General features: G+C 37.6%; 1 protein-coding gene across 8 annotated transcripts in view; it reads right to left on the reverse strand.

Annotated features, from left to right (window-relative positions):
- Positions 1-26,252, reverse strand: part of LOC116302267 (dedicator of cytokinesis protein 11) — a 69,558-nt gene that overhangs the window by 6,693 nt on the left and 36,613 nt on the right. For 7 of the 8 annotated variants that reach the window (XM_031711498.2, XM_031711497.2, XM_031711500.2 and 4 more), the window contains 19 exons: positions 25,518-25,622; positions 24,943-25,285; positions 18,377-18,518; positions 17,747-17,800; positions 17,148-17,195; positions 16,517-16,614; positions 16,191-16,297; positions 15,706-15,750; positions 15,445-15,537; positions 15,319-15,375; positions 15,166-15,210; positions 14,762-14,842; positions 12,820-12,927; positions 12,008-12,085; positions 9,293-9,430; positions 1,786-1,843; positions 1,227-1,339; positions 744-866; positions 338-451 (listed from right to left, as the gene is read on the reverse strand). In XM_031711498.2, the coding sequence (XP_031567358.2) occupies positions 338-451; positions 744-866; positions 1,227-1,339; positions 1,786-1,843; positions 9,293-9,430; positions 12,008-12,085; positions 12,820-12,927; positions 14,762-14,842; positions 15,166-15,210; positions 15,319-15,375; positions 15,445-15,537; positions 15,706-15,750; positions 16,191-16,297; positions 16,517-16,614; positions 17,148-17,195; positions 17,747-17,800; positions 18,377-18,518; positions 24,943-25,285; positions 25,518-25,622 (1,950 nt within the window). The remainder of the gene's footprint in view (positions 1-337; positions 452-743; positions 867-1,226; positions 1,340-1,785; positions 1,844-9,292; positions 9,431-12,007; positions 12,086-12,819; positions 12,928-14,761; positions 14,843-15,165; positions 15,211-15,318; positions 15,376-15,444; positions 15,538-15,705; positions 15,751-16,190; positions 16,298-16,516; positions 16,615-17,147; positions 17,196-17,746; positions 17,801-18,376; positions 18,519-24,942; positions 25,286-25,517; positions 25,623-26,252) is intronic. The other variant, XM_031711499.2, reaches the window with a different exon arrangement.

Here is a 26,252-nt window from a genome sequence, read left to right on the forward strand (position 1 = left end):
AGTGATTGAGTGACCTCGTTTTCGTGCACTTGTCAGTCATTATAAGAACGGTGTATGACATGAAGGGGTGAACGCAAATCCAATGTTATAAATAGCTGGTACAAGACTCACGCGTGACAAAATAGCTTTGCACGATAAATGAATACCAGAAAGTCATGTCAAATCACCTTGCATATCAAAGGAGACTGTGAAGTGGGAGTTACGCAGTTGTGGTATGACTTTGTTCAGCACGGAAATATCTCAAAACCCTGTTTGTATTTTTATGGCGCAATGAAGGAATTAAATTGCGCGTAAGAGAAAGTTATTTTTGAAGCGTTATTTTTAATAAACAATTTACCTTGCCGAAGAAAGCGACTCTGAAGTATTTGCCAAGCATTCTTTTTCCACTTGCCATCACATCTACTACCTTGCGATAGGCCTTGGACAGGTTATCGTAGGCACTTGCTAAGCCCTATATGAACATGGATAATTTTCAGATTAAGGTGATAATACAGGAGACGATTTTTAGCGAAAATTTTTGCGTTAAAAGCTGGCCTCGCGAAACGTTGGCGGCGCGCGCGGCAACACAAATTGTTGGCAACAATGTTGTGGGTTTTGAAGGTCGTTCAAAAACCTGAAACATATTGCGGCAACGAAATATCGTCAAAGAGAACTCCCCAAGTTTTAGATGAATAAAAAAAAAAATTGAAAAGGAGCTGTAAGCAATGATCCCTACCCTGCTAACAAGCCAGATCAGTTCTTACCGCAAAATCTCTCTCCTGTTCGTAGATTGGTATGGCTAGCTTGTAAACTTCCCCCATCACCTCATATCGTTCTGCTCGCTCAAGGAACATCGCGCTCTTCTCAAGAAACTCGACCAGGTGTTTCTATAGGAACCAGAAACAAAGATATCAGAACAGTTCAGACGCCCACAGCTGATCGTTAGGTGAGCACGAAATCACTTCAATAAAGGGGATAAGAATTGGTTTGATTTGTCGAGACCTTTTAATGGAAAATAGATACGATAAAAGGTTCCTACAATCGTTGCAACTAGGCCTCTAGAAAAGGGTTTGTTCACAGAAATATTGTTATTAACTAGAGTATATTCCAACTGCTATTAAGCGGCCACCTTCAGGGAATAGACCCCTGACGTAAAAGTAGATTAATGTGGAGGACAAAAGGAAAGAATTGCAATCTCATGAGAAATGGAAACCTACGGTTTACAGAGGTTTTAGTGTATTACGTACCAAAGTGAATCGCTGCTCCATAGCCATACTCTCGTCAGTCTTCATCATGCTCTCGTCTGGGACAACATTAGGCGAAATCCTGTGGAAAGCTGCACAGCCTTCTGGATAGATTCCTGTGATTACAATGTGTAAAAGCTAAGGCTACATGGATTAGAGAGAAGAATTCATATCAGCGAAGGGCAACGATATCACTTTACAGTACCAAAGTAAACTGTAAATTGAGTTATTGTATCGAGCCTAAGTGTGTAATAAGCAAATTGGCACATGTTAACAGCCTGACGTCGTTTTTATTGAATCGTTTCCATATTATATGTCACTCGCTCGCGGACTCGCTCGTTCGCGGTATCATATGGAAACTCGTGAATAAAAACGATATCAAGCTCTTAACATGTGACACTCTTTATTTATTCATCGTGTATAGAGCGTTTTAACGTGATGTCACATTTTCTATCCTCCGGGAATTGGTACACCAATCTAGCTGCCTTGTGACGTGAGTGAAAACGCTCTTTATCAAAAACAATTACGTCTGTTTTGTTTGTGTGTAGGTTTTGAAGGTTACCTTGCCGCTTGAGGTATTCAGCCACTAGAGCTGCTGCATGGATGTAGCAATGTGCCGTCTGAAAGAACAAATACATGTGTTACTGACGATAGTACAGTATTGAGATGATAGAGTGAAGTCACTAAACCCGTTAAATAGATATTAGACTAATACACTTTAGTAGACAGTAGATATGAAGTACCAATCCTGCGCCAGGTGGATCGTGGATCAGGGTGGATCGTGGATCACCCCCCCCCCCCCCCACTCCATCGGGGTCCTTACAGAGGTGACGTCATGGTTATTCTTACTACCCCGTGTTTTTAGTCATGTCTGTTTTTAGTTTGCTGGATTGTATTATAGTTCTCGCGGCAACTGTTTGGATATTGTCCTTTTTATTGTTGAACAAAACAACATCTTTTCCAAACAATCGATAACAAGTTACCCATTTGAATACTGATGGTCTAAGTATTTTTCCCTAGAATGATCATTTATAAAATAGAGGACCTCTGAAGCCTAATCTTTAACGCATAAATACAGTTATGTTACAAAATTTCTATCCAATCAATTACTAAAGTAACGATCTCCTAACGATTAGGTATTTCAAGTAACGATCTCCTAACGGCAAGGTATTTCACGTATCGATCTCCTAACGGTTAGGTATTTCAAGTGACGATCTCCTAACGGTGAGGTATTTCAACTAACGATCTCCTAACGATTAGGTATTTTAAGTAACGATCTCCTAACGGTTAGGTATTTCAAGCAAGGATCTCCTAACGGTTAGGTATTTCAAGTAACGATCTCCTAACGATTAGGTATTTCAATTAACGATCTCCCAACGATTAGGTATTTCACGTATCGATCTCCTAACGGTTAGGTATTTCAATTAACGATCTCCTAACGGCAAGGTATTTCACGTAACGGATCTCCTAACGATTAGGTAATTCAAGCAACGATCTCCTAACGATTAGGTATTTCAAGTGACGATCTCCTAACGGTGAGGTATTTCAACTAACGATCTCCTAACGATTAGGTATTTTAAGTAACGATCTCCTAACGGTTAGGTATTTCAAGCAAGGATCTCCTAACGGTTAGGTATTTCAAGTAACGATCTCCTAACGATTAGGTATTTCAATTAACGATCTCCTAACGGCAAGGTATTTCACGTATCGATCTCCTAACGGTTAGGTATTTCAAGTAACGATCTCCTAACGGTTAGGTATTTCACGTAACGGATCTCCTAACGATTAGGTAATTCAAGCAACGATCTCCTAACGATTAGGTACTTCAAGTAACGATCTCCTAACGGCAAGGTATTTCACGTATCGATCTCCTAACGGTTAGGTATTTCAAGTAACGATCTCCTAACGGTTAGGTATTTCACGTAACGGATCTCCTAACGATTAGGTATTTCAAGCAACGATCTCCTAACGATTAGGTATTTCAAGTAACGATCTCCTAACGATTAGGTATTTCAAGTAACGATCTCCTAACGATTAGGTATTTCAAGTAACGATCTCCTAACGATTAGGTATTTCAAGTAACGATCTCCTAACGATTAGGTATTTCAAGTAACGATCTCCTAACGATTACGGTATTTCAAGCAACGATCTCCTAACGATTAGGTATTTTAAGTAACGATCTCCTAACGATTAGGTATTTCAAGTAACGATCTCCTAACGATTAGGTATTTCAAGTAACGATCTCCTAACGATTAGGTATTTCAAGTAACGATCTCCTAACGATTAGGTATTTCAAGTAACGATCTCCTAACGATTAGGTATTTCAAGTAACGATCTCCTAACGATTAGGTATTTCAAGTAACGATCTCCTAACGATTAGGTATTTTCAAGTAACGATCTCCTAACGATTAGGTATTTCAAGTAACGATCTCCTAACGATTAGGTATTTCAAGTAACGATCTCCTAACGATTAGGTATTTCAAGTAACGATCTCCTAACGATTAGGTATTTCAAGTAACGATCTCCTAACGATTAGGTATTTCAAGTAACGATCTCCTAACGATTAGGTATTCAAGTAACGATCTCCTAACGATTAGGTATTTCAAGTAACGATCTCCTAACGATTAGGTATTTCAAGTAACGATCTCCTAACGATTAGGTATTTCAAGTAACGATCTCCTAACGATTAGGTATTTCAAGTAACGATCTCCTAACGATTAGGTATTTCAAGTAACGATCTCCTAACGATTAGGTATTTCAAGCAACGATCTCCTAACGATTAGGTATTCAAGTAACGATCTCCTAACGATTAGGTATTTCAAGTAACGATCTCCTAACGATTAGGTATTTCAAGTAACGATCTCCTAACGATTAGGTATTTCAAGTAACGATCTCCTAACGATTAGGTATTTCAAGTAACGATCTCCTAACGATTAGGTATTTCAAGTAACGATCTCCTAACGATTAGGTATTTCAAGTAACGATCTCCTAACGATTAGGTATTTCAAGTAACGATCTCCTAACGATTAGGTATTTCAAGTAATACGATCTCCTAACGATTAGGTATTTCAAGTAACGATCTCCTAACGATTAGGTATTTCAAGTAACGATCTCCTAACGATTAGGTATTTCAAGTAACGATGTCCTAACGATTAGGTATTTCAAGCAACGATCTCCTAACGATTAGGTATTTCAAGTAACGATCTCCTAACGATTAGGTATTTCAAGTAACGATCTCCTAACGATTAGGTATTTCAAGTAACGATCTCCTAACGATTAGGTATTTCAAGTAACGATCTCCTAACGATTAGGTATTTCAAGTAACGATCTCCTAACGATTAGGTATTTCAAGTAACGATCTCCTAACGATTAGGTATTTCAAGTAACGATCTCCTAACGATTAGGTATTTCAAGTAACGATCTCCTAACGATTAGGTATTTCAAGTAACGATCTCCTAACGATTAGGTATTTCAAGTAACGATCTCCTAACGATTAGGTATTTCAAGTAACGATCTCCTAACGATTAGGTATTTCAAGTAACGATCTCCTAACGATTAGGTATTTCAAGTAACGATCTCCTAACGATTAGGTATTTCAAGTAACGATCTCCTAACGATTAGGTATTTCAAGTAACGATCTCCTAACGATTAGGTATTTCAAGTAACGATCTCCTAACGATTAGGTATTTCAAGTAACGATCTCCTAACGATTAGGTATTTCAAGTAACGATCTCCTAACGATTAGGTATTTCAAGTAACGATCTCCTAACGATTAGGTATTTCAAGTAACGATCTCCTAACGATTAGGTATTTCAAGTAACGATCTCCTAACGATTAGGTATTTCAAGTAACGATCTCCTAACGATTAGGTATTTCAAGTAACGATCTCCTAACGATTAGGTATTTCAAGTAACGATCTCCTAACGATTAGGTATTTCAAGTAACGATCTCCTAACGATTAGGTATTTCAAGTAACGATCTCCTAACGATTAGGTATTTCAAGTAACGATCTCCTAACGATTAGGTATTTCAAGTAACGATCTCCTAACGATTAGGTATTTCAAGTAACGATCTCCTAACGATTAGGTATTTCAAGTAACGATCTCCTAACGATTAGGTATTTCAAGTAACGATCTCCTAACGATTAGGTATTTCAAGTAACGATCTCCTAACGATTAGGTATTTCAAGTAACGATCTCCTAACGATTAGGTATTTCAAGTAACGATCTCCTAACGATTAGGTATTTCAAGTAACGATCTCCTAACGATTAGGTATTTCAAGTAACGATCTCCTAACGATTAGGTATTTCAAGTAACGATCTCCTAACGATTAGGTATTTCAAGTAACGATCTCCTAACGATTAGGTATTTCAAGTAACGATCTCCTAACGATTAGGTATTTCAAGTAACGATCTCCTAACGATTAGGTATTTCAAGTAACGATCTCCTAACGATTAGGTATTTCAAGTAACGATCTCCTAACGATTAGGTATTTCAAGTAACGATCTCCTAACGATTAGGTATTTCAAGTAACGATCTCCTAACGATTAGGTATTTCAAGTAACGATCTCCTAACGATTAGGTATTTCAAGTAACGATCTCCTAACGATTAGGTATTTCAAGTAACGATCTCCTAACGATTAGGTATTTCAAGTAACGATCTCCTAACGATTAGGTATTTCAAGTAACGATCTCCTAACGATTAGGTATTTCAAGTAACGATCTCCTAACGATTAGGTATTTCAAGTAACGATCTCCTAACGATTAGGTATTTCAAGTAACGATCTCCTAACGATTAGGTATTTCAAGTAACGATCTCCTAACGATTAGGTATTTCAAGCAACGATCTCCTAACGGTTAGGTATTTCAAGTAACGATCTCCTAACGATTAGGTATTTCAAGTAACGATCTCCTAACGATTAGGTATTTCAAGTAACGATCTCCTAACGATTAGGTATTTCAAGTAACGATCTCCTAACGATTAGGTATTTCAAGTAACGATCTCCTAACGATTAGGTATTCAAGTAACGATCTCCTAACGATTAGGTATTTCAAGCAACGATCTCCTAACGATTAGGGTATTTCAAGTCAAACGATCTCCTAACGATTAGGTATTTCAAGTAACGATCTCCTAACGATTAGGTATTTCAAGTAACGATCTCCTAACGATTAGGTATTTCAAGTAACGATCTCCTATAACGATTAGGTATTTCAAGCAACGATCTCCTAACGATTAGGTATTTCAAGTAACGATCTCCTAACGATTAGGTATGTCAAGTAACGATCTCCTAACGGTTAGGTATTTCAAGCAACGATCTCCTAACGATTAGGTATTTCCAAGCTAACGATCTCCTAACGGTTAGGTATTCAAGTAACGATCTCCTAACGATTAGGTAATTCAAGCAAACGATCTCCTAACGATTAGGTATTTCAAGTAACGATCTCCTAACGATTAGGTAATTTCAAGTAACGATCTCCTAACGAGTTAGGTATTTCAAGTAACGATGTCCTAACGATTAGGTATTTCAAGTAACGATCTTCCTAACGGATTAGGTTATTTCAAGTAACGATCTCCTACGATTAGGTATTTCAAGTAACGATCTCCTAACGATTAGGTATTTTAAGTAACGATCTCCTAACGATTAGGTATTTCAAGTAACGATCTCCTAACGATTAGGTATTTCAAGTAACGATCTCCTAACGATTAGGTATTTCAAGTAACGATCTCCTAACGATTAGGTATTTCAAGTAACGATCTCCTAACGATTAGGTATTTCAAGCAACGATCTCCTAACGATTAGGTATTTCAATTAACGATCTCCTAACGATTAGGTATTTCAAGTAACGATCTCCTAACGGTTAGGTATTTCAAGTAACGATCTCCTAACGATTAGGTATTTCAAGTAACGATCTCCTAACGATTAGGTATTTCAAGTAACGATCTCCTAACGATTAGGTATTTCAAGTAACGATCCTCCTAACGATTAGGTATTTCAAGTAACGATCTCCTAACGATTAGGTATTTCAAGCAACGATCTCCCAACGATTAGGTATTTCAAGTAACGATCTCCTAACGATTAGGTATTTCAAGTAACGATCTCCTAACGATTAGGTATTTCAAGTAACGATCTCCTAACGATTAGGTATTTCAAGTAACGATCTCCTAACGATTAGGTATTTCAAGTAACGATCTTCTAACGATTAGGTATTTCAAGCAACGATCTCCCAACGATTAGGTATTTCAAGTAACGATCTCCTAACGATTAGGTAATTCAAGCAACGATCTCCTAACGATTAGGTATTTCACGTAACGATCTCCTAACGATTAGGTATTTCAAGTAACGATCTCCTAACGATTAGGTATTTTAATTAACGATGTCCTAACGATTAGGTATTTCAAGTAACGATGTCCTAACGGTTAGGTATTTCAAGCAACGATCTCCTAACGGTTAGGTATTTCAAGTAACGATCTCCTAACGATAAGGTATTTCAAGTAACGATCTCCTAACGATTAGGTATTTCAAGTAACGATCTCCTAACGATTAGGTATTTCAAGTAACGATCTCCTAACGATTAGGTATTTCAAGCAACGATCTCCTAACGATTAGGTATTTCAATTAACGATCTCCTAACGATTAGGTATTTCAAGTAACGATCTCCTAACGGTTAGGTATTTCAAGTAACGATCTCCTAACGATTAGTTATTTCAAGTAACGATCTCCTAACGATTAGGTATTTCAAGTAACGATCTCCTAACGATTAGGTATTTCAAGTACGATCCTCCTAACGATTAGGTATTTCAAGTAACGATCTCCTAACGATTAGGTATTTCAAGCAACGATCTCCCAACGATTAGGTATTTCAAGTAACGATCTCCTAACGATTAGGTATTTCAAGTAACGATCTCCTAACGATTAGGTATTCAAGTACCCTATAGGTATTTCAAGTAACGATCTCCTAACGATTAGGTATTTCAAGTAACGATCTCCTAACGATTAGGTATTTCAAGCAACGATCTCCTAACGATTAGGTATTTCAAGTAACGATCTCCTAACGATTAGGTATTTCAAGTAACGATCTCCTAACGATTAGGTATTTCAAGTAACGATCTCCTAACGATTAGGTATTTCAAGTAACGATCTCCTAACGATTAGGTATTTCAAGTAACGATCTCCTAACGATTAGGTATTTCAAGTAACGATCTCCTAACGATTAGGTATTTCAAGTAACGATCTCCTAACGATTAGGTATTTCAAGTAACGATCTCCTAACGATTAGGTATTTCAAGGAACGATCTCCTAACGATTAGGTATTTCAAGTAACGATCTCCTAACGGTTAGGTATTTCAAGTACTAAAAACACGGGGTAGTAAGAATAGCCACGACGTCACCTCTGTAAGGACCCCGATGGAGGGGGGGGGGGGGGGGGGGGTTGATTCACGATCCACCCTGATCAACGATCCACCTGGCGCAGGATTGGTACTTCATATCTACTGTAGTCCCCCTAATTCCATTGTTTCCTTTTGTGTCTATTTGACTATTACACGTTGACTGGCATTCTTTATTTCACGGCTTAAATGCCTCAACTCTAACGAGGAGGAAAGATGCAAGTATTGGCGACGACGACATTAATGAAGGAGGTGTTGTTGACAATGATGGTGACATTGATAATGTAGAAAATGACGATGGTGATATTGACGACAATGATGTTGATAATGATGACAATAAGGTGACATTGACAATGACATCGATGATGGCGATGATGACAATGATGATGGCAATGATGCCAGTGATGATGATAATGAAGAGAAAAGTTACACTGATTTTGGTGTGGCGAAAACGCTACAAAGCAAAGCCAGTCAAAATCCCTCTGCAATATCACAGCTTGTGCTTATAAAAAGTCGGATTTACACGGTACGATTTTACCTCGTAATTTTTGCGCGCAACATGCTGACGACACGAATTGCTTCGTGTAAATCGACCATACAACTTGCCTATGACTGTAAATGGCAGCTTAAGCTTGGTGTAAGAATATCAAACGCATCTTTTATATCAAGACGATGTCCTCACCTCTGAGTAGTTTTTTTGCTTCGCGTGTGTATCGGCCATGTTCTCCAGCCATGTCTCTCTCAGTTCAGGGGTACTCGAGTAGGACTTGGCCAGACTGAACTGAAGGTCCATAAGCACTTCCGGTATGTCGTCATATTCCTGTAACCATGACAACGAATAAATACGTCAAAAAGTCGGTAAAACATAAATTACAAGGGACTTTGTCAACTTTGGCAATAATAATAATAATAATAATAATAATAGTAATAGTAATAATAATAATAGTAGTAATAATATCATCATCATCACTATTATTATCATTCGGCAAAAAAATATTATGATTATGATTATCATCATCATCATTATTATTGATCATAAAGCAATATTCGAAAAATAAGAATCAGCTAAGCCTAGGCGGAAGCCCGCATTGTTGTAACATAAAAAACAATGGAAAAAAAAAAAGATACCATGATAATATCGAAATGATATATAAATATTATGATGCAGGAATATATAAATATATCGTGAAGGACTTGCACTGCAAGAACGTGTAGGTGTTGAAATATGCCGGGCTCTCGAGAAATATGCTTTGAAATATAAATGTTTTTTCTTGTATTGTAAACATCTGCAGACTGCTATGATCCTTGATTATAACGTATATAACATACTGGGTTTTGATCGTTCTGGTCGCGAGTGGTGTCGACAACCACCAGAGGAAGGACGAACAGTTGCTGGATTGGATTCGATGAATCTTGACCATCCTGTTGAATGTGGAAAATACTTTTCTTTTTGCGAATCATATTCGCTATCAACCATCGACGTTAGACCAGCAAAGCCAAATACAAAAAGTCTCGTATTTTCAACGGATAAAACATTAAAACAAGGAAATCAAATATATCTGCAGTTAGCAGGATACAGTAGGAGTTAATGTTCACAAGCCGCCTTTTAGTATAATATTTTCAAATCCGTTTTTAAGTTTAGCAGGTGTTTTGTCAATATCCAGCCAAACTCGACCAGACGATATTGAACTTGATAAGCAAAGAAGTTCGGCATACGAATATCGAATGTTAGAAGTATTGGAACTGTAAGGTAAACTCTAGTCTAGCCAGTCATAATGGAAAGCGGTGGAATCTTCTGTAGTCACACTATATTCATTCTCTTGACGCCGCTTCCTAATGGACTACATTATTAAGATTTATCAACCAAGGTTAAGGCAGAAGAACCGAAACCAGTTGACCAATCACACGAATGATTAGAATTACATCTACGCCAATAATGTCACGTCAAAGAGTAAAACAAGAGTCCCGTTGTTAAGATGAAAGGCAATAAAACTATTGTTTTTGTGGAAGAGCCTATCGAGAAGGAACACGGTTAGGATAAGATTAACTTGGTTAAGCAACGTTAAATGAACGAGTCATTTAGAGGATTGTTATTTGCGGTGAGTCTTTGTGGTTGATTCGTTTGGACTGAGTTTACATGGGTGTATATCTATTACACATCTGCTTTGTTACATAAGCTTTATTCAGTTTTCGAGAGAAATAATTCAATATAAAAATAATAGAGTTCACAGGGCATTAAATTTTATAGTTAGCTTCATCTTGGATACCTAAGGCCTCCTTTCTCGCGAGGAAAAAAGAAAGGGAAAAAAACCGTACCAGAGTAATGCATCGTAATTTATCTTCGATTTATGAATTTTTTTAGTGTAAAGCCCCGTTTACACTAGCGATTTTTGCGGCGATTTTTGCTGCGATTTTTGTGGCAATTTTCGGAAATATGAAATCTTTTGTCTCATCCTTCAAAAGAAACATTCGTCTAGGAAAATCTTGGTATCCTGAAAAAACTTTACAAGTAAATTCTTTACCATTATTTATTATGGACAAAATCGAAAAAAAAAAAAAAAATCGCAGCAAAAATCGCTGCAAAAATCGCTAGTGTAAACGGGGCTTAAAAATAGTCCACAGGGCATGTCGTGTGCACCATCTTGGATATCCAAGCCCTCTTTTCTCACGAAAAAAAATACCCGTACCAGAACAACCCATCATGCTTTAGTCTTTGACATATAAAGTTTTTTGGAAGAAAGATTTCATTCCTGACAAAAAAAAATCTATACCACACGCTGGCAGTACAATAGCTTTTTTTTCGCGGGGCAAACACACTTTTGGTTTACCCGCAGAGCTGGTGGTGAACGACAGACAGGTGTTGTCTGTTAGCTTCGATACATTAGCCCTCCTCCTCGGGAAGAAGATTTTAGTGAGTAAATAACATATTGAAAAGTAAAGACCATTGGTTTACCCGCCTACATGGCGCACAACACACATGCGGCGGTTTGTGCTATCTTCGAAACATCGACCATCCTCCCCGAGACGAGGAATTGATGAGTTTTTTTGTTGTTGGTAATATGATATACTAGTGCTGGAGGCGTGTTCTTGAGACACCCGAAGGACAAGGTGAGATTTAGGATCCAGTAAGATTTGACTTTTTCATTGCACACAAGCGGATTGAAATATAATTAAAATGCACTTGAAAAACTCAAAAAAATGAGAATGATGTCAAGTTTTTTCAAGCCGTGAAACAAACACTTTTAGATGATATCAGGAAATCATGCAGTTTAATCCAGAGATCGAATCCTGAAGCAAACTCTTGGCCGATGGGACAAGATTACGCCTAAGGTAAAGAGATCTATTCAACGATAGACGAGAGAAGTCGAGCACACTGATTGTTTCTATAGCAACTGACCTTCATTTGTGCTGTAGCTTGTAGAACAGTGTGGATCTTTTTGGTGAGGTCTTTGACTTCTGATGGAAACGACGTGTTCTGGAACAGAGAGCAGGAGAATCAATAAATATTACATGGTGATCAATGAAGATATGTATATATATAGAATGTGTGTATGAATGTGAATGAATCAATGGATGGGTGAGATACTGAAGTGATGGATAGATGAAACAGTAATGATAAAAGGGTAAATTATACACCGTGAAAAGATGAAAAAACTTTCGGAAGTTTCGGACGCTAGTCCTTCGTCGGAGTAAAAGAGGTTGATGGATAGATGGTTGAATGGATGGATGAAATGAACGAAAGGAAGGATAAGTGGATGGGATGGGACAGACAATAAAACGGATAAGAGGAACGAATGAATGTTTGGAAAAGTAAATGGACAGATGAATGGATGAATGGATGGGATAAAATGAACGAAAGGGATGGAGTTAATAGATGGGATAAAATGGAAGGATGATGAAATAGATAAATTGGATAAAAAGATATATACGATGGACGAATGGATGGACAAATGGATGGACAAATGGGATGGAATGCATAGATGGGATGGATGATATGAATGGAAGGATGGGTGAGATAGATAAACTGGATGCAATGATGGGAGGGGTAGATGGACGAATGAATAATTGAATGGGATGAATGGATGGGATAATGGATAATTGGATGGCTGGAGAAATGGAGGGATGGAGCGATGGAGGGAGGGATGGAGCAATTTTAATGAAGTGGTAGTGTGATTAATGAAATGAAAACCAGAACTCTCCAACCATTACCTTCATTCCTTTGTCATCATTGGCGTAGTTCTTCAGCGCGATCAAAGAATTATTCACCGCTGGTCGGTTCAGTCCACTTTGCATCAACCTGGACACGGCCACGATAACCTGCGCAAAACATAAAAGTATGGTAACGAATAGCTAGACCTCATTTTCATAACACCATTAAGAGAAAAGCATATCAAATGGAATCCATTTAAAAATCAACACGGAAAATTTATTTTGGCGGAAGAAAACTAAATGAATAAAGATAAATTCCTTATATTCTATGAACACTTTTCCTCATTTCTATTTCGTATTTTCTTTTTCCGTGCTAATTCAGAATTTTTTACACGACTTTTTTTGTTCTATTGAATAAGCTACGACCAAAGTTATTTTAGAAAATCTTAAATATTTTTTTGAATTGAATTTCAAGACAGAATCCCTTGGAAGACGTAGACGAAAACTGGTAGACGATCTTAATCGGGTACATCAAAACTACAAAGATTAAAAGCACCTTCAAATAATCAAAGCATTAATATAATTTCTGGAATTCAATACCTTTTTCTTTCCCATTTGCCGTCACTCACAAGAACCAGATTATTTCAGGAACAGAATCATCCGATACCAGAAAAACTGAGGCATTTTTTATCTCAAAGGTAGTAGAATTTCGCGGTTGGATCGGGGAAAAAAATCCTAAAGGCGTGCGGATCCTATGCTGTGAAATACTAAGGAATAATATTTCAGGATGCGGATTACTACGAAAATATATGAAAATGAGATTGGTATGAATCTGATAGCACTGACCAGAAAAATAAGCCAATTATATTGGTGCCTTTGATAGTCTAAATAAGTGAATTGCATATTTGGTATTACTTCTGCAGCTGTCTGGTCTTGTCTGTACTGACTGACTGACGGATCTGAGGAGAATTCTCTAGTTGCTTAAGTGATAAATGGAAACTCTCCTTGTTATTTCGTGCAGATATACACTATTTTTGAAAATATTTTTTTTACGCATCTCAAAAAAGTAAATAGCAATTTGAAATTATGATTTCTGACTATAGTCGTTAAGGTCTTCTATTTTTATGCCTTAGTATTTCCAAAAAAAAACAATATTATCCTTAATGAGGTGTGGTTAAATAAGGTCTGTTGATTCCAATTTACTTTGTGAAATATATAAATTATTAGCAGCTTCATGAAGAATAATTTGCTTATATTCCTATGCACTAATGACTTGTAAAAACACTCTAATAATCCCATTTTAAGATCCTATTATTCCTTCTCATTCATCTACTTACATTAGTTTTATTTTTACCACAAAGTGGCCTGCTTTAGATGGCAAGCAAAGCCTAAGAGAGTCCTTCGTAATTTAGTTCGAGTTAATCAAAGGAATTTCAGTCTTTTATCTTGATCCGAGACCTTCAAGAACGTTTTTTGAAAGCTTCTAATAATTTGATCAAGATATTGGAGAATAATCAGCGAATTCAAGTCTTATCGAGAGACAAGCTGTTTTGTTGTGTTGGATAAAAATCGATGAAATTGAAGACCTTTCATCGAGTTTGTCTGGCATCAAATAATTGTTTTAGGATTATCGGGGTCACCGCTGTCAAAATACTTAATCTCCCCCCCCCCTCCCCCACGCTTCCAGAAAAAGAACATTCGTGAATCATCTAAGCCTTAGGATGAGGGTGAAAAGGAAGGGACGATAACTTTTAAATGGCTTCCGCTATGGACCACTCAAAAAGCAATAAAAAGGAACACCATCCAATCATGAGGCTTGAGCTGAAATGGAAGCCATTTCAGTGTCACGCATTTTTTTATTTGATACAAAATCTGTTCCGTTTGCAATATCGATGGTAATAAAATATTCACTAATTTTGACCTTAGATTAGATATTTTGATATTAAAATCACAGAGATACCGCGAGCGCGCCAGCTGCGTATCCCGATTCCTGCTGTCTCACCTGCCAGTGAATCCTGTCACAGTTCATTCCACCAGTGAACTCGTAATTACTCCTCATCATCAGATACAGATAAGCACATGCCTGAAGATCATGAAAATACGTTATACACGTGTTGCCACGCCTATGCGCCTGCTCAAACATGTCTTCATCATAAAGCAAGCGACAAAATTTTGCTTTTTCTTCACGGATTTATAATTATGTTTATTGCAAAGGATTATTGTTAAACACGTGTTGCCACGCCTATATACCTGCACCTGCTCAAACTTGAAGCAAGCAACAAATCACTTACAAAATTAACGAATTGACTTGCTTTTTCACTGATATATAATCATGTTTAGTTTAGTGCAAAGGATTATTGGTAGACACGTGTTGCCACGCCCATATACCTTCATATTATAACTTACCTGGGTTCGAAGACTTTCTAACTTGGAGTTACAGCAACCTAAGATCTAAGAAAGGAAAACAGATTAACATTGCTTTCAGTCCTATCTTTACGATTAAACAGGTTCAAATTCTTGAAGTGTCGTCGAGTTGGTAAATGGCACTGATTGGCTTACCTCTCTACAAAGATCTCCACAGTGATTGGCACTTCCTCTGAACAGAGCAATAGGGAACTAGACATAAATAAAGGGTATGAGTAAAAAATTATCATCTTTCTTCCTGAGAAACACGTGCTGACTGACCTTGTTAATAAACGATCTCAGACTTGCAAACACGTGTTTGATCATCAACTCCGATTGCGAGATTTGTAGAAAAGAAACAAGGGTGTCAAAAACCTGTAAAGATGAATAGAGAACAAGCCATTACGATCCTCTAGTCTCGGAGGTAAAATATACCAACGCTCTAGTGACTGGTTTTCTGGGGGACCACTAATTTCTCAGTCCCCACTTTTACTTTTCAGACTCTCACAGTAGTGTCATAAGAATAAGCAAGGTAAAACTCACCTTCTTCATCAGGAGATTGTCCCCGTCGTCTTGTTCCAAATGGAACTAGAAAAAAATGTTACCTCAATGTTATTTCACATTTTGACCATTTTCTTAAGATATTTTCCAAAGGCTAAAGAAATAAACCCAATCCCTATTTCCCATTTCAGACCATGTGTCACTCCCTTGAGTATTATTTTCTTTGTTTAACCATTAACATTCCAAGAGATATATCGATATAGGCTCGACATGACATCAGTGTGAGTAGAGTTCTTTAGGTCTCCTTCTTAGTTCTCCGATTTTCCTCACTCCGTAAAACCTAACACGTTTTCAAATTCCAAATCGATCTGTCTGTCAGGAATGCCCTGATTTTGATCGGTACCAGGGTATCGATAAACATATTTTTGAGGTCTTAATATGGAGGAGACTGAAACAAAAAATCTTATTTTCAAGGGTAACTGGCACTGGGCATTGGGTAACAATCCAGACAAGCATCTCTTTCATACCTTAAAGTGGTTGCAGAACAGCTCCACCAGATCAAGAACAACAAGGCCCACCTCATTAGAAAGGTTTCCCTCCATCAGTACACGAGTCTTAAGATCCATGTTATTACCTTAATAGAAACATCAAATCTACATTAGTATGCAGAAATGATGTAAAATAGTGGCCCAAAGGATGAGCTGTGGGGTACGCCCGTGCTTTTCAAAGCTGCAACTTATATCAGCCAAATAAGAAAAACGCAAATAAAAGACAGTGATTTATTTGATTATTACATATCAAATAAATGTGTATAAGAAAGGTCCCAATGAGAAGCTGTGTGGAACACCCTTACCTCCTTGGCTTGGATTTCTCGAGTGCTTGGACGAAGATCCGGAGTAATTCTTATAACGCTGTTCAAAGTACTGCTTGGTCGTCTCTGTGCTTGAGTTACTGTGATGAAACATGTTCTTTTAAAGTTAAAGGACCTAACTCAGTTTAGTCAGGTTATTTAGATTCCTAAAGAATCTTTTTTTTAACAAGTTAAGGTGCAAGTTTCCATGCTCTGATTGATCGGATATTTTTTATTACCACTTCGACCAAGAGAAGGCTGGGCAATTTGATTAAAAACTACATGTAGTGTTTGAGATCTTTAAAGTTTGAACATATCTGGATCAACTTCTGTTGCTTAAGTTGGTGACCCTGGAGTAATTACGAAATCGCGTCAAAATATATACATCATAAAAAGAAAAATAAATGGGAAAAATAAAAAATGTATAGTGAATGAATGAATGAATGGATAAATGAAAAAAGAATGAACCAACGTGCGAACAAGTAAAAGAAAACGAATATGAAGAGTGAAGATTGAACCAACCATAATCGAGAGAATGGGAGTATTATGAAGGATTATTAGACAGATGAAAAATGAAGAAATAAAAGAACGTAAGAATGTAAGAATGTAAGAACGAAAGAACAAGTTATCGTACTTTGCTGGGAGATTGGGTCGCCAGGTGGCTTTGAGATACTCAAGTTCCCTGTCAAGATGTACAAACACAACAGATTAAACTATCGCATGCATTTATACTCATCTATTGCGTTTTATATTTATAAGGCTGTATATAGGTTCTTCTACTTACAGATTAGAGAAAGACAGTCGTTTTTACAAGATATAAGAACACTGAGAAGAATAGCGACTGATACCAAAGTGGACGGGGACAATTAGTGATTGTGACTCTATACATCAGTACACTGGTCAAACAAAAAGCATTCAGCTGAGGCTACGAGGCCGAATTTAAAAGCACCTCGGAGCCTCGTTTGTGTGGTTTGTGACTGACCATTGGACTGGTGTATGGGAGGTTGTCATAGAATCAGTATGATTTGACAGCGTAATTTGATAGCGTGATTGCATTAGACGAATTGCATTAGACGAATTCTGTGTGACTGAACTTAGTTCGAAGAGTGAGGGTGGGTTGATTTGCGTGAAACAAAAACAAAAGCCAAAAAAAACTAAAAAAAAAAAACTAAAAAAAAACAAAAACCAAACCCCCCCCCCCCCCACAAAAAAAAAAGCACATGGAGTACTTACATATTAGCCTGTATGTTTGACTTCCCTTGATATCTAAAGTGCTTCAAGCACAACCTAAATAAGGTAGACATGCGTTACCATTACCATGACAACATACATCCAGGGTAATTTTTCACCTCAATAACAGTATGAATAGGGATACCATAAAAACATGTATCTAAGTAACAATTACCATGACAACATGTAAACCGTAAGGGAGTTATCATTACCATGACGACATATATCCAGGGTGATTAACAACATAACAGTATGAATAGGGAGATCATAAGAACATGTATCTAAGTAACAATTACCATGACAACATAAAATCTGTAAGGGAGATACCATTACCATGACAACATATATCCAGGGTGGTTATCAATGACAACAAGAATGGGAAAACCATGACGACATGTACCTCTAAGTAACCATTTCCATGACAACATGTAAAAAGTAATATAGATATTACCATGACAATATGTATCTAAGGTGATAGTTACGATGGTAGACTCACCAACGCCATAGCAATTTTAATGTCACTAAATATCACCCTGACAACGCAGTTTTGTGCTACCTTACAACAATGACAACCACAAAATATATTTTTCTTTGAATGAACAAATATCTTGGCAAGGATTGTGGGGTACTCACTTTAAGAGGTCAAACATATCAATGACGGCTGCGAACTTAGAGTAGTACTTGTCTTGGTGTAGCATGAAGAGTACTGTAGGGTGCCAGTGAGCACGCTTAACGGCTGACGTCATGATTTGTCTCCACCAGTCCAGTATTACACCTTCAAACACACAAAAAGTGTTGAAGTTACTTTCAAATATCTGTACTGACCACACATAAGCGCGCCTGATGATGATGATGGTGGTGATGATGATGATGATGGTGGTGATGATGATGATGGTGGTGATGATGGTGATGATGATGATGGTGGTGGTGGTGATGATGATGATGGTGGTGGTGGTGGCCATATGCATTCTTACCTAAGTTCAAAAAGTTTACCTAGTTCGTAGGTAAGTTTTTTGAACATGTTCAAAATTCTTACTTAGACATAGTAAACTTTTTGAACATGTTCAAAAAGTTTACCTATTCCTAAGTAATTTATTTGAACATAGTGCTCTTTTTGAACATGTTCAAAAAATTTACTGTTTTGTTTTTCCCTCATATCTTAGGAAATTATAGATGGTGAGCTTTGTCTTCACAAAATAGTATTTTCCCATTAAATCTCTTTCCTCTTTTCTACTTTTTCATTCCATTTAACGTATTTATAATTTTTTACACCACCATGCTAAAGTCCTGGGTTTTGATAGTAGATATACTCCTTTTGATAAAATTTGGCTTTGTTATTTCTCACTTTGTCACGTTGGTTTCCAACTTGTCAGCTTTCCATTAACTCTTTTCCATTCTGTGCGGACTTTCTTTATGCACCTTTGTCGTCATGCACGGTCATCTTCCCTGGTGTAGATTTCTTTTAACTCTTCAGTATCCAAATTGGTTTTCAAAACCTGCTAAGGAATCTTGACTTTCTTGGCTGTAATCTACTGAGTTCCACGTCCTCTCCAGATGCATTTCTTATAACCTCACTGTCTTATGCACTCTATTTCATCTATGAGCGTAGTTCTGAAACTGATGACCTTGTTTCAATTGCTGATTTTGGAAACCAGTTCTGATATGAAGCAGGCTCTGCAGATCAATAGTATTTCGTGGTAATTCTGGCTGGCTCTTTTAATAATATATGCTAATCTGCTTCTTATTTCTTCCACTAAAAGCTTTTGTGATTTCTTCGTCTGCTCTCTCGCTGATTTTTTTTAGGCTATTATTTATTGACTTGTTTTTCGCACTGATATAGGCGAGTCTAGGACAAATGCTATAGGTATCTGTTCCACTCTGCAGCTAGTGACACAGGCTGCTCCTTAGGTTTTACTTTGATGGACTTTTCCTCGTTGTTGTGTGACTCAGTTGCTCCTTTGTTTTGCGTTTAACATAGCAGTTTTGGGTGTTTACATGCCCAAGAGCAGATATGATTCCTAGCCTTCAATGGTTCTCTGCACTTGCATCTACCTTGCTATGCAGCTTAAAAGTGAACAAATAGTCGGGACAAAGCATGAGAAGTGACTAATGTTGGGTTGATGTTGAAATAAATCGAACTTATTCTGAGATAGAAATTTAGGAAAAAATCAAATATATATTTTCTTTGTGCAGTCAATGGTAAAAGAGTATCTCAGTTGACAGATTATGTTCCAATAGCTGTGTATGCACTTCTTGTGTGTCTTGGGATCTTCTCCTGCCACTACTGGTGAAGATGTTTTTCAAACACGTGTGAGGGTAAATCTTCTTTGGATTCCAACTTCTTCACAAACTCGACGCAGGTCTTCGCCCTACTGCAGAGGAATCGAACTTGTTTCCGTTACTACCTAAAAACACAGGTCTGGTGTTGTTTGTCTACTTTTTATCTGTCAAAAGTAAAGGATGTGCTTTTTTAAGAGCATGTACATCTCAGAAGATAGGTTTGGCCAATAAGTTAGATGATCCTTTATCAAAAATCAGAATTTAAGGCATGAAGATAGTTCTAAGTAAAAACAGTCTTAAATCCTTAAAAAATAATATCTGAGAATTGAAAATCTTGATACAACCGGTATCCCAAGTATCTCTAACCCTAACCCTCTCCCTCCCCCCTTCAAAACGGGGGTTTCGTAAATTTATTTGAAATGCCCAGAATATCTATTAGGCACTTCAAAAAGTATAGACAGACTTTGTTGGATGTTTACTCAATGCATTATCCCAGCTAAAATTCGATTGCATGTTATTTTCTTTGTTTTTTCATGAATTTCCATCTAAGGATAAGTTCGATTTTTTTTCAATATTATCCCAAAATTAGTCACTTCCCATGCTTTGTCCCGACTATTTGTTCATTTTTAAGCTGTATTGCAAGTTATGGAACATTCCAAACACATTTTGAAATATTTATATGCTACCAATTTTCCCCCTAAAATGTTAAATAAAAAATCAAAATGCGTTCGTTTTGCATAGAAAATCTATTACGCTGTTAGAGGACGCTTCTTTTTATCTGTTCCATAATTATTGCCGTTTATTTGATATATTTTATAGTTGAAAAGAGCCAAAGAACAATTTTGAACATGTTCAAAAAGTTTACCATCAGCTGTATTTTGCGTAAAATTACAAAATTCATGCAAATTCTTTCGCAAAGCTTCTTCTTAACTTTCAAAAACCATGTATAGCAAGTTTCATAATTTTGCGTCATGTTTTAGGCAACTTTTTTTCAAGTTTCAAAAATTGACATAACTTTGAAACCTAGGGTTTCAAGTAGTTATAGAACTTACACTAGACTTGGAAGCCTCGTAAATTTAACGTGACACCAAAACAAGGCGGAGATCCTAGGTTGAACCAGCATAAGGAGCACTCCAGGGATCTCCAAGATTTTTGCGGCAAAAGTTTACCTATTTGAACATTGCAGTTGGATTACCAGCTCAAAAATAGATGGTGAGCCTCCAAAATCTTGCTGCCAAAACTTTCGGTCAAATACCAAATAATCACGAAAAAAGTTTTTGAAAACTGGCTATTTTCTACTTTTAATCAGTAACTGAACTTGTCCAGGGTGAGGTTCAAAAAATTTGCTAGGATGCATCTAGTGGTGGTGATGATGATGGTGATGATGATGATGATGGTGGTGATGGTGGTGTTGGTGGTGATGGTGATGGTGGTGATGGTGATGGTAAATGTGGTGTTGATGGTGGTGATGGTGGTGATGGTGGTGATGGTGGTGATGGTGATGGTAAATGTGGTGGTGATGGTGGTGATGGTGGTGATGGTGGTGATGGTGGTGATGGTGATGGTAAATGTGGTGGTGATGGTGGTGATGGTGATGGTAAATGTGGTGGTGATGGTGGTGATGGTGGTGATGGTGGTGATGGTGGTGATGGTGGTGATGGTGGTGATGGTGGTGATGGTGATGGTAAATGTGGTGGTGATGGTGGTGATGGTGGTGATGGTGGCCATATGCATTCTTGCCTAAGTTCAAAAAGTTTACCTAGTTTGTAGGTAAGTTTTTTGAACATGTTCAAAATTCTTACTTAGACATAGTAAACTTTTTGACATGTTCAAAAAGTTTACCTATTTCTAAGTAATGTATTTGAACATGGTGCTCTTTTTGAACATGTTCAAAAAGTTTACTGTTTTGTTTTTTCCTCATATCTTAGGAAATTATAGATGGTGAGCTTTGCCTTCACAAAATAGTATTTCCCCATTGAATTTCTTTCCTCTTATGTACTTTTTTTAGTCTAATTAACGTATTTATAACTTTTTTACACCACCATGCTAAAGTCCTGGGTTTTAACAGTAGATATACTCCTTTTGATAAAATTTGGTTTTGTCATTTCTTACTTTGTCATGGCTTGCGTTGGTTTCCAACTTGTCAGCTTTTCATTAACTCTTTTCCATTCTGTGCGGACTTTCTCTAAGCACCATTGTCGTCATGCCCTGTCATCCAAATTGGTTTTCAAAACCTTCTAGGATTCTAAATTTTCTTGGCTGTAATCTTCTAAATTTCATGTCCTCTCCAGATGCATTTGTTATAACTTCACTGTTTTCTGCACTCCATTTCATCTGTGAACGTCGTTCTGAAATTGATGACCTTGTTTCAATTGCTGATTTTGGAAACCAGTTCTGATATAAACCAGGCTCTGCAGATCAATACTGAGTACTCCGTGGTACAGTAATTCTGGCTAGCTTTTTTTATAATATATGATACTCTTCTCCTTCTTTCTTCGACATTAAGCATTCCCAAAATCTTTGACTTCTTGTTTCTGTTTTGTATTTTCTTGATACTTTGGTGTAATTTAAAAGAAACACGTCTCAAGCAAATTAAGGCTTTGCTTTCTTCGTCTGCTCTATCGCTGAATTTTGTAGGTCATCATTTGACTTGTTTTTCGCACTGATATAGGTGAGTCTAGGACAAATATTATAGGTATCTGTTCCACATAGGTATCTGTTCCACTTCTACAGCTAGTGATACAGTCTGCTCCTTAGGTTTTGATGGACGTTTCCTTGTTGTTGTGTGACTCAGTTGCTCCTTTAATTTCATATTGCGTTTTACATAGCAGTTTTGGGTGTTTACATGTCCAAGAGCAGATATGATTCCTAGCCTTAAATGGTTCTCTACACTTGCTTCTACCTTGCTATGCAGTTTAAAAATGAATAAATAGTCGAGAGAAATGCATGAGAAGTGACTAATGTTGGTTAATGTTGAAATAAATCGAACTTATTCTGAGATGGAAATTTAGGAAAAAATCAAATGCATATGTATTTCTTTGTGCAGTCAATGGCAAAAGAGTATCTCATTTAACGGATTGTGTTCCAATAGTTGTGCGTGCATTTCTTCTGTCTTGGGTTCTTCTCCTGCCACTACTGGTGAAGATGTTTTTCAAGTACATGTGAGGGTGAATCTTCTTTGGATTTCACTTTCTTTATAAACTCGACAGGTCTTCGCCCTACTGCAGAGGAATCAAACTTCTCTCCTTTACTGCTAAAAACCACAGGCCTGGCGTTGTTTTACTTCTTCAAGAGCATGTACATCTCAGAAGATAGTCTTGGCCGATAAGCTAGATGACCTTTCATCAAAAATCAGAGTAAGGCATGAAGATAGGTCCTAGCTATTAAAAAAGTCTTGAATCCTAAAAAATAATATCTGAGAATTGAGTCTCGATACAACCGGTATCTCAAGTATCTCTAACCCTAACCCTCCCCTCCCCCTTCAAAACGGGGGTTTCGTAAATTTATTTAAAATGTCCAGAATATCTATCAGGAACTTCAAAAAGTATAGGCATACTTTTTGGATGTTTACTCAATACATTATCCCAGCTATAATTCAATTGCATGGTATTTTATTTGATTTTTTCATGAATTTCCACCTGGGGATAAGTTCGATTTTTTTCAATATTATCCCAAAATTAGCCACTTATAATGCTTTGTCCCGACTATTTGTTCACTTTTAAGCTGTATTGCAAGGTATGGAACATTCGAAACAAATTTTGGAAGATTTATATGCTACCAATTTTTCCCCTAAAGTGTTGAATAAAAAATCAAAATGCGTTTGTTTTGCATAAAAAATCTCATAGGCTGTTAGAGGAAGCTTCTTTTTATCTGATCCATAATTATTGTCGTTTATTTGATATATTTTATAGTCGAAAAGAGACAAAGAACAATTTTGAACATGTTCAAAAAGTTTACCATCAGCTGTATTTTGCGTAAAATTACGAAATTCATGCAGATTCTTTTGCAAAGCTTCTTCTTAACCTTCAAAAACCATGTCTAGCAAGTTTCATAATTTTGCGTCATGTTTTAGGCAATTTTTTTTCAAGTTTCAAAAATTGACATAACTTTGAAACCTAGGGTTCCAAGTAGTCATAGAACTTACACTAGACTTGCAAGCCTCGTAAATTTAACGTGACACCAAAACAAGGTGGAGATCCTAGGTTGAACCAGCATAAGGAGCACTCTAGGGATCTCCAAGATTTTTGGAGAAAAATCGAAAAAAAGTATTTTTTTCGATTTTTGCGGCAAAAGTTTACCTATTTGAACATTGCAGTTGGATTACTAGCTCAAAAATAGATGGTGAGCCTTCAAAATCTTGCTGCCAAAACTTTCGGTCAAATACCAAATAATCATGAAAAAAGTTTTTGAAAACTAGCTGTTTTCTACTTTTAATGAGCAACTGAACATGTCCAAGGTGAGGTTCAAAAAATTTGCTAGGATGCATCTAGTGGTGGTGATGGTGGTGATGGTGGTGATGGTGGTGATGGTGGTGGTGGTGATGGTAAATGTGGTGGTGATGGTGGTGATGGTGGTGATGGTGGTGATGGTGATGGTAAATGTGGTGGTGATGGTGGTGATGGTGGTGATGGTGGTGATGGTGATGGTAAATGTGGTGGTGATGGTGGTGATGGTGGTGATGGTGATGGTAAATGTGGTGGTGATGGTGGTGATGGTGGTGATGGTGGTGATGATGATGGTGATGATGATGATGGTGGTGATGATGATGATGGTGGTGATGATGATGATGATGATGATGGTGATGATGATGATGATGGTGGTGATGATGATGATGGTGGTGATGATGGTGATGATGATGGTGGTGGTGATGATGGTGGTGATGATGACGCTGATAATGATAATGATAATCGTGCACCTACCTTGTTCGAGGTTCTTCAAGATGTACATAAAACACAGCAGTAGCTCCTTAGTCTCTTCATCATCAAAAGGTACCTTTAAAGCCATCTGGGAAGCCTCTTTAGGAGTATTGGGTGCAACTGGCGTTAAAGAGTCACTCGGACTCACTCTCAGGTTCCCAGAATACGCCGAGCTACGGTTAGACTCGGACGGGGGATCACTCGTTAGGACTGGGTAGGAGGATTCCTGAGAGAACTGGGATAGAGAGTGAGGTAGTTCATAATTACTGCCTTGGAATCGTGGCACGTGGTCAAGTAGAATGGTCAGGAATGGAAGGTATAGAGCTGCGATACGAGACTGACGACCCTGGAAATATTTAAAATAAAATGAATCGAGTTAGTAAACTAAAATCTTAAACTTAAAATCCTGGGTAGCGTAGCAGCCTAGCCTCACATGTGAGTAGAGTTTGTTAGCTCTCTCCCTTGATCCAGGGTTTTTTCCGGGTTCTCCGGTTTTCTTCCCTCTGCAAAACCTAACGAGATAAATCCCAATTTCATCGATCGTATTCAATGAATATCACAGAGGGTAATGTTGTTACCTCGTGATCGTATCTTGGATCCAGTTCATGTTTGACCAGCAGGTTTCTAAGTACTCTGATGGCCAGCTTACGAATATGGCGCCCCTGCGTCAGAGCCGAAGACACCTGGAAATACAAATAACGTTTATATTTATAATAGATAGCAAGAATGGATACTACACAAAATCGCTAGATCTCGAGACACGAGATAGCTTGCGGAGCAAAAGGGGAATTAAGGATGGTGTAGTACACTCGCCTCTCATCTCTGAGGTCTCGGGTTCTATTCCTGGAATCAGCATTATTTAACTTTTTTTTATAGAGGATAACACTTGACAGTAATTTCAACTGATAAACTTCTGGTCCTCTTTTAACGTCTCTAATTAATTAGGGACGGGACCGCCATTAACGTGATCATCCGAGCCACGTGAAGGTCTAACCATTTGCAGATGTAATTACAAAGGCAGCACCTCCTCAGTTATTTTAAGACCCTGAGTATTGGTCTGGCCGAAGCACAACAGACCGACGCTCTTATCAACTGAGCTGACCGGGTGGCATCAGTCAGTCATTCATTCATTTAGCAGTCAATCGGCCAGTCATTCATTCAGTCAGTCAGTCGGTCAATCATAACACGTTAGAGTCCAACTTGATCTTTGAGATATAGCCGTGTCCTGCCTTTGATCAGCCCCAGCAAAGGTTGTTCCTGGGTTCCACTAAACTGAAGGTTTTGAAGGGACCAAAGGGTTGATATCAAACAGT

Source organism: Actinia tenebrosa, unplaced genomic scaffold, assembly GCF_029948245.1.
Source record: "Actinia tenebrosa isolate PJP-AT-01 unplaced genomic scaffold, QUT_ActTen_1.0 PGA_scaffold0__85_contigs__length_37466705, whole genome shotgun sequence".
Taxonomy (NCBI): domain Eukaryota; kingdom Metazoa; phylum Cnidaria; class Anthozoa; order Actiniaria; family Actiniidae; genus Actinia; species Actinia tenebrosa.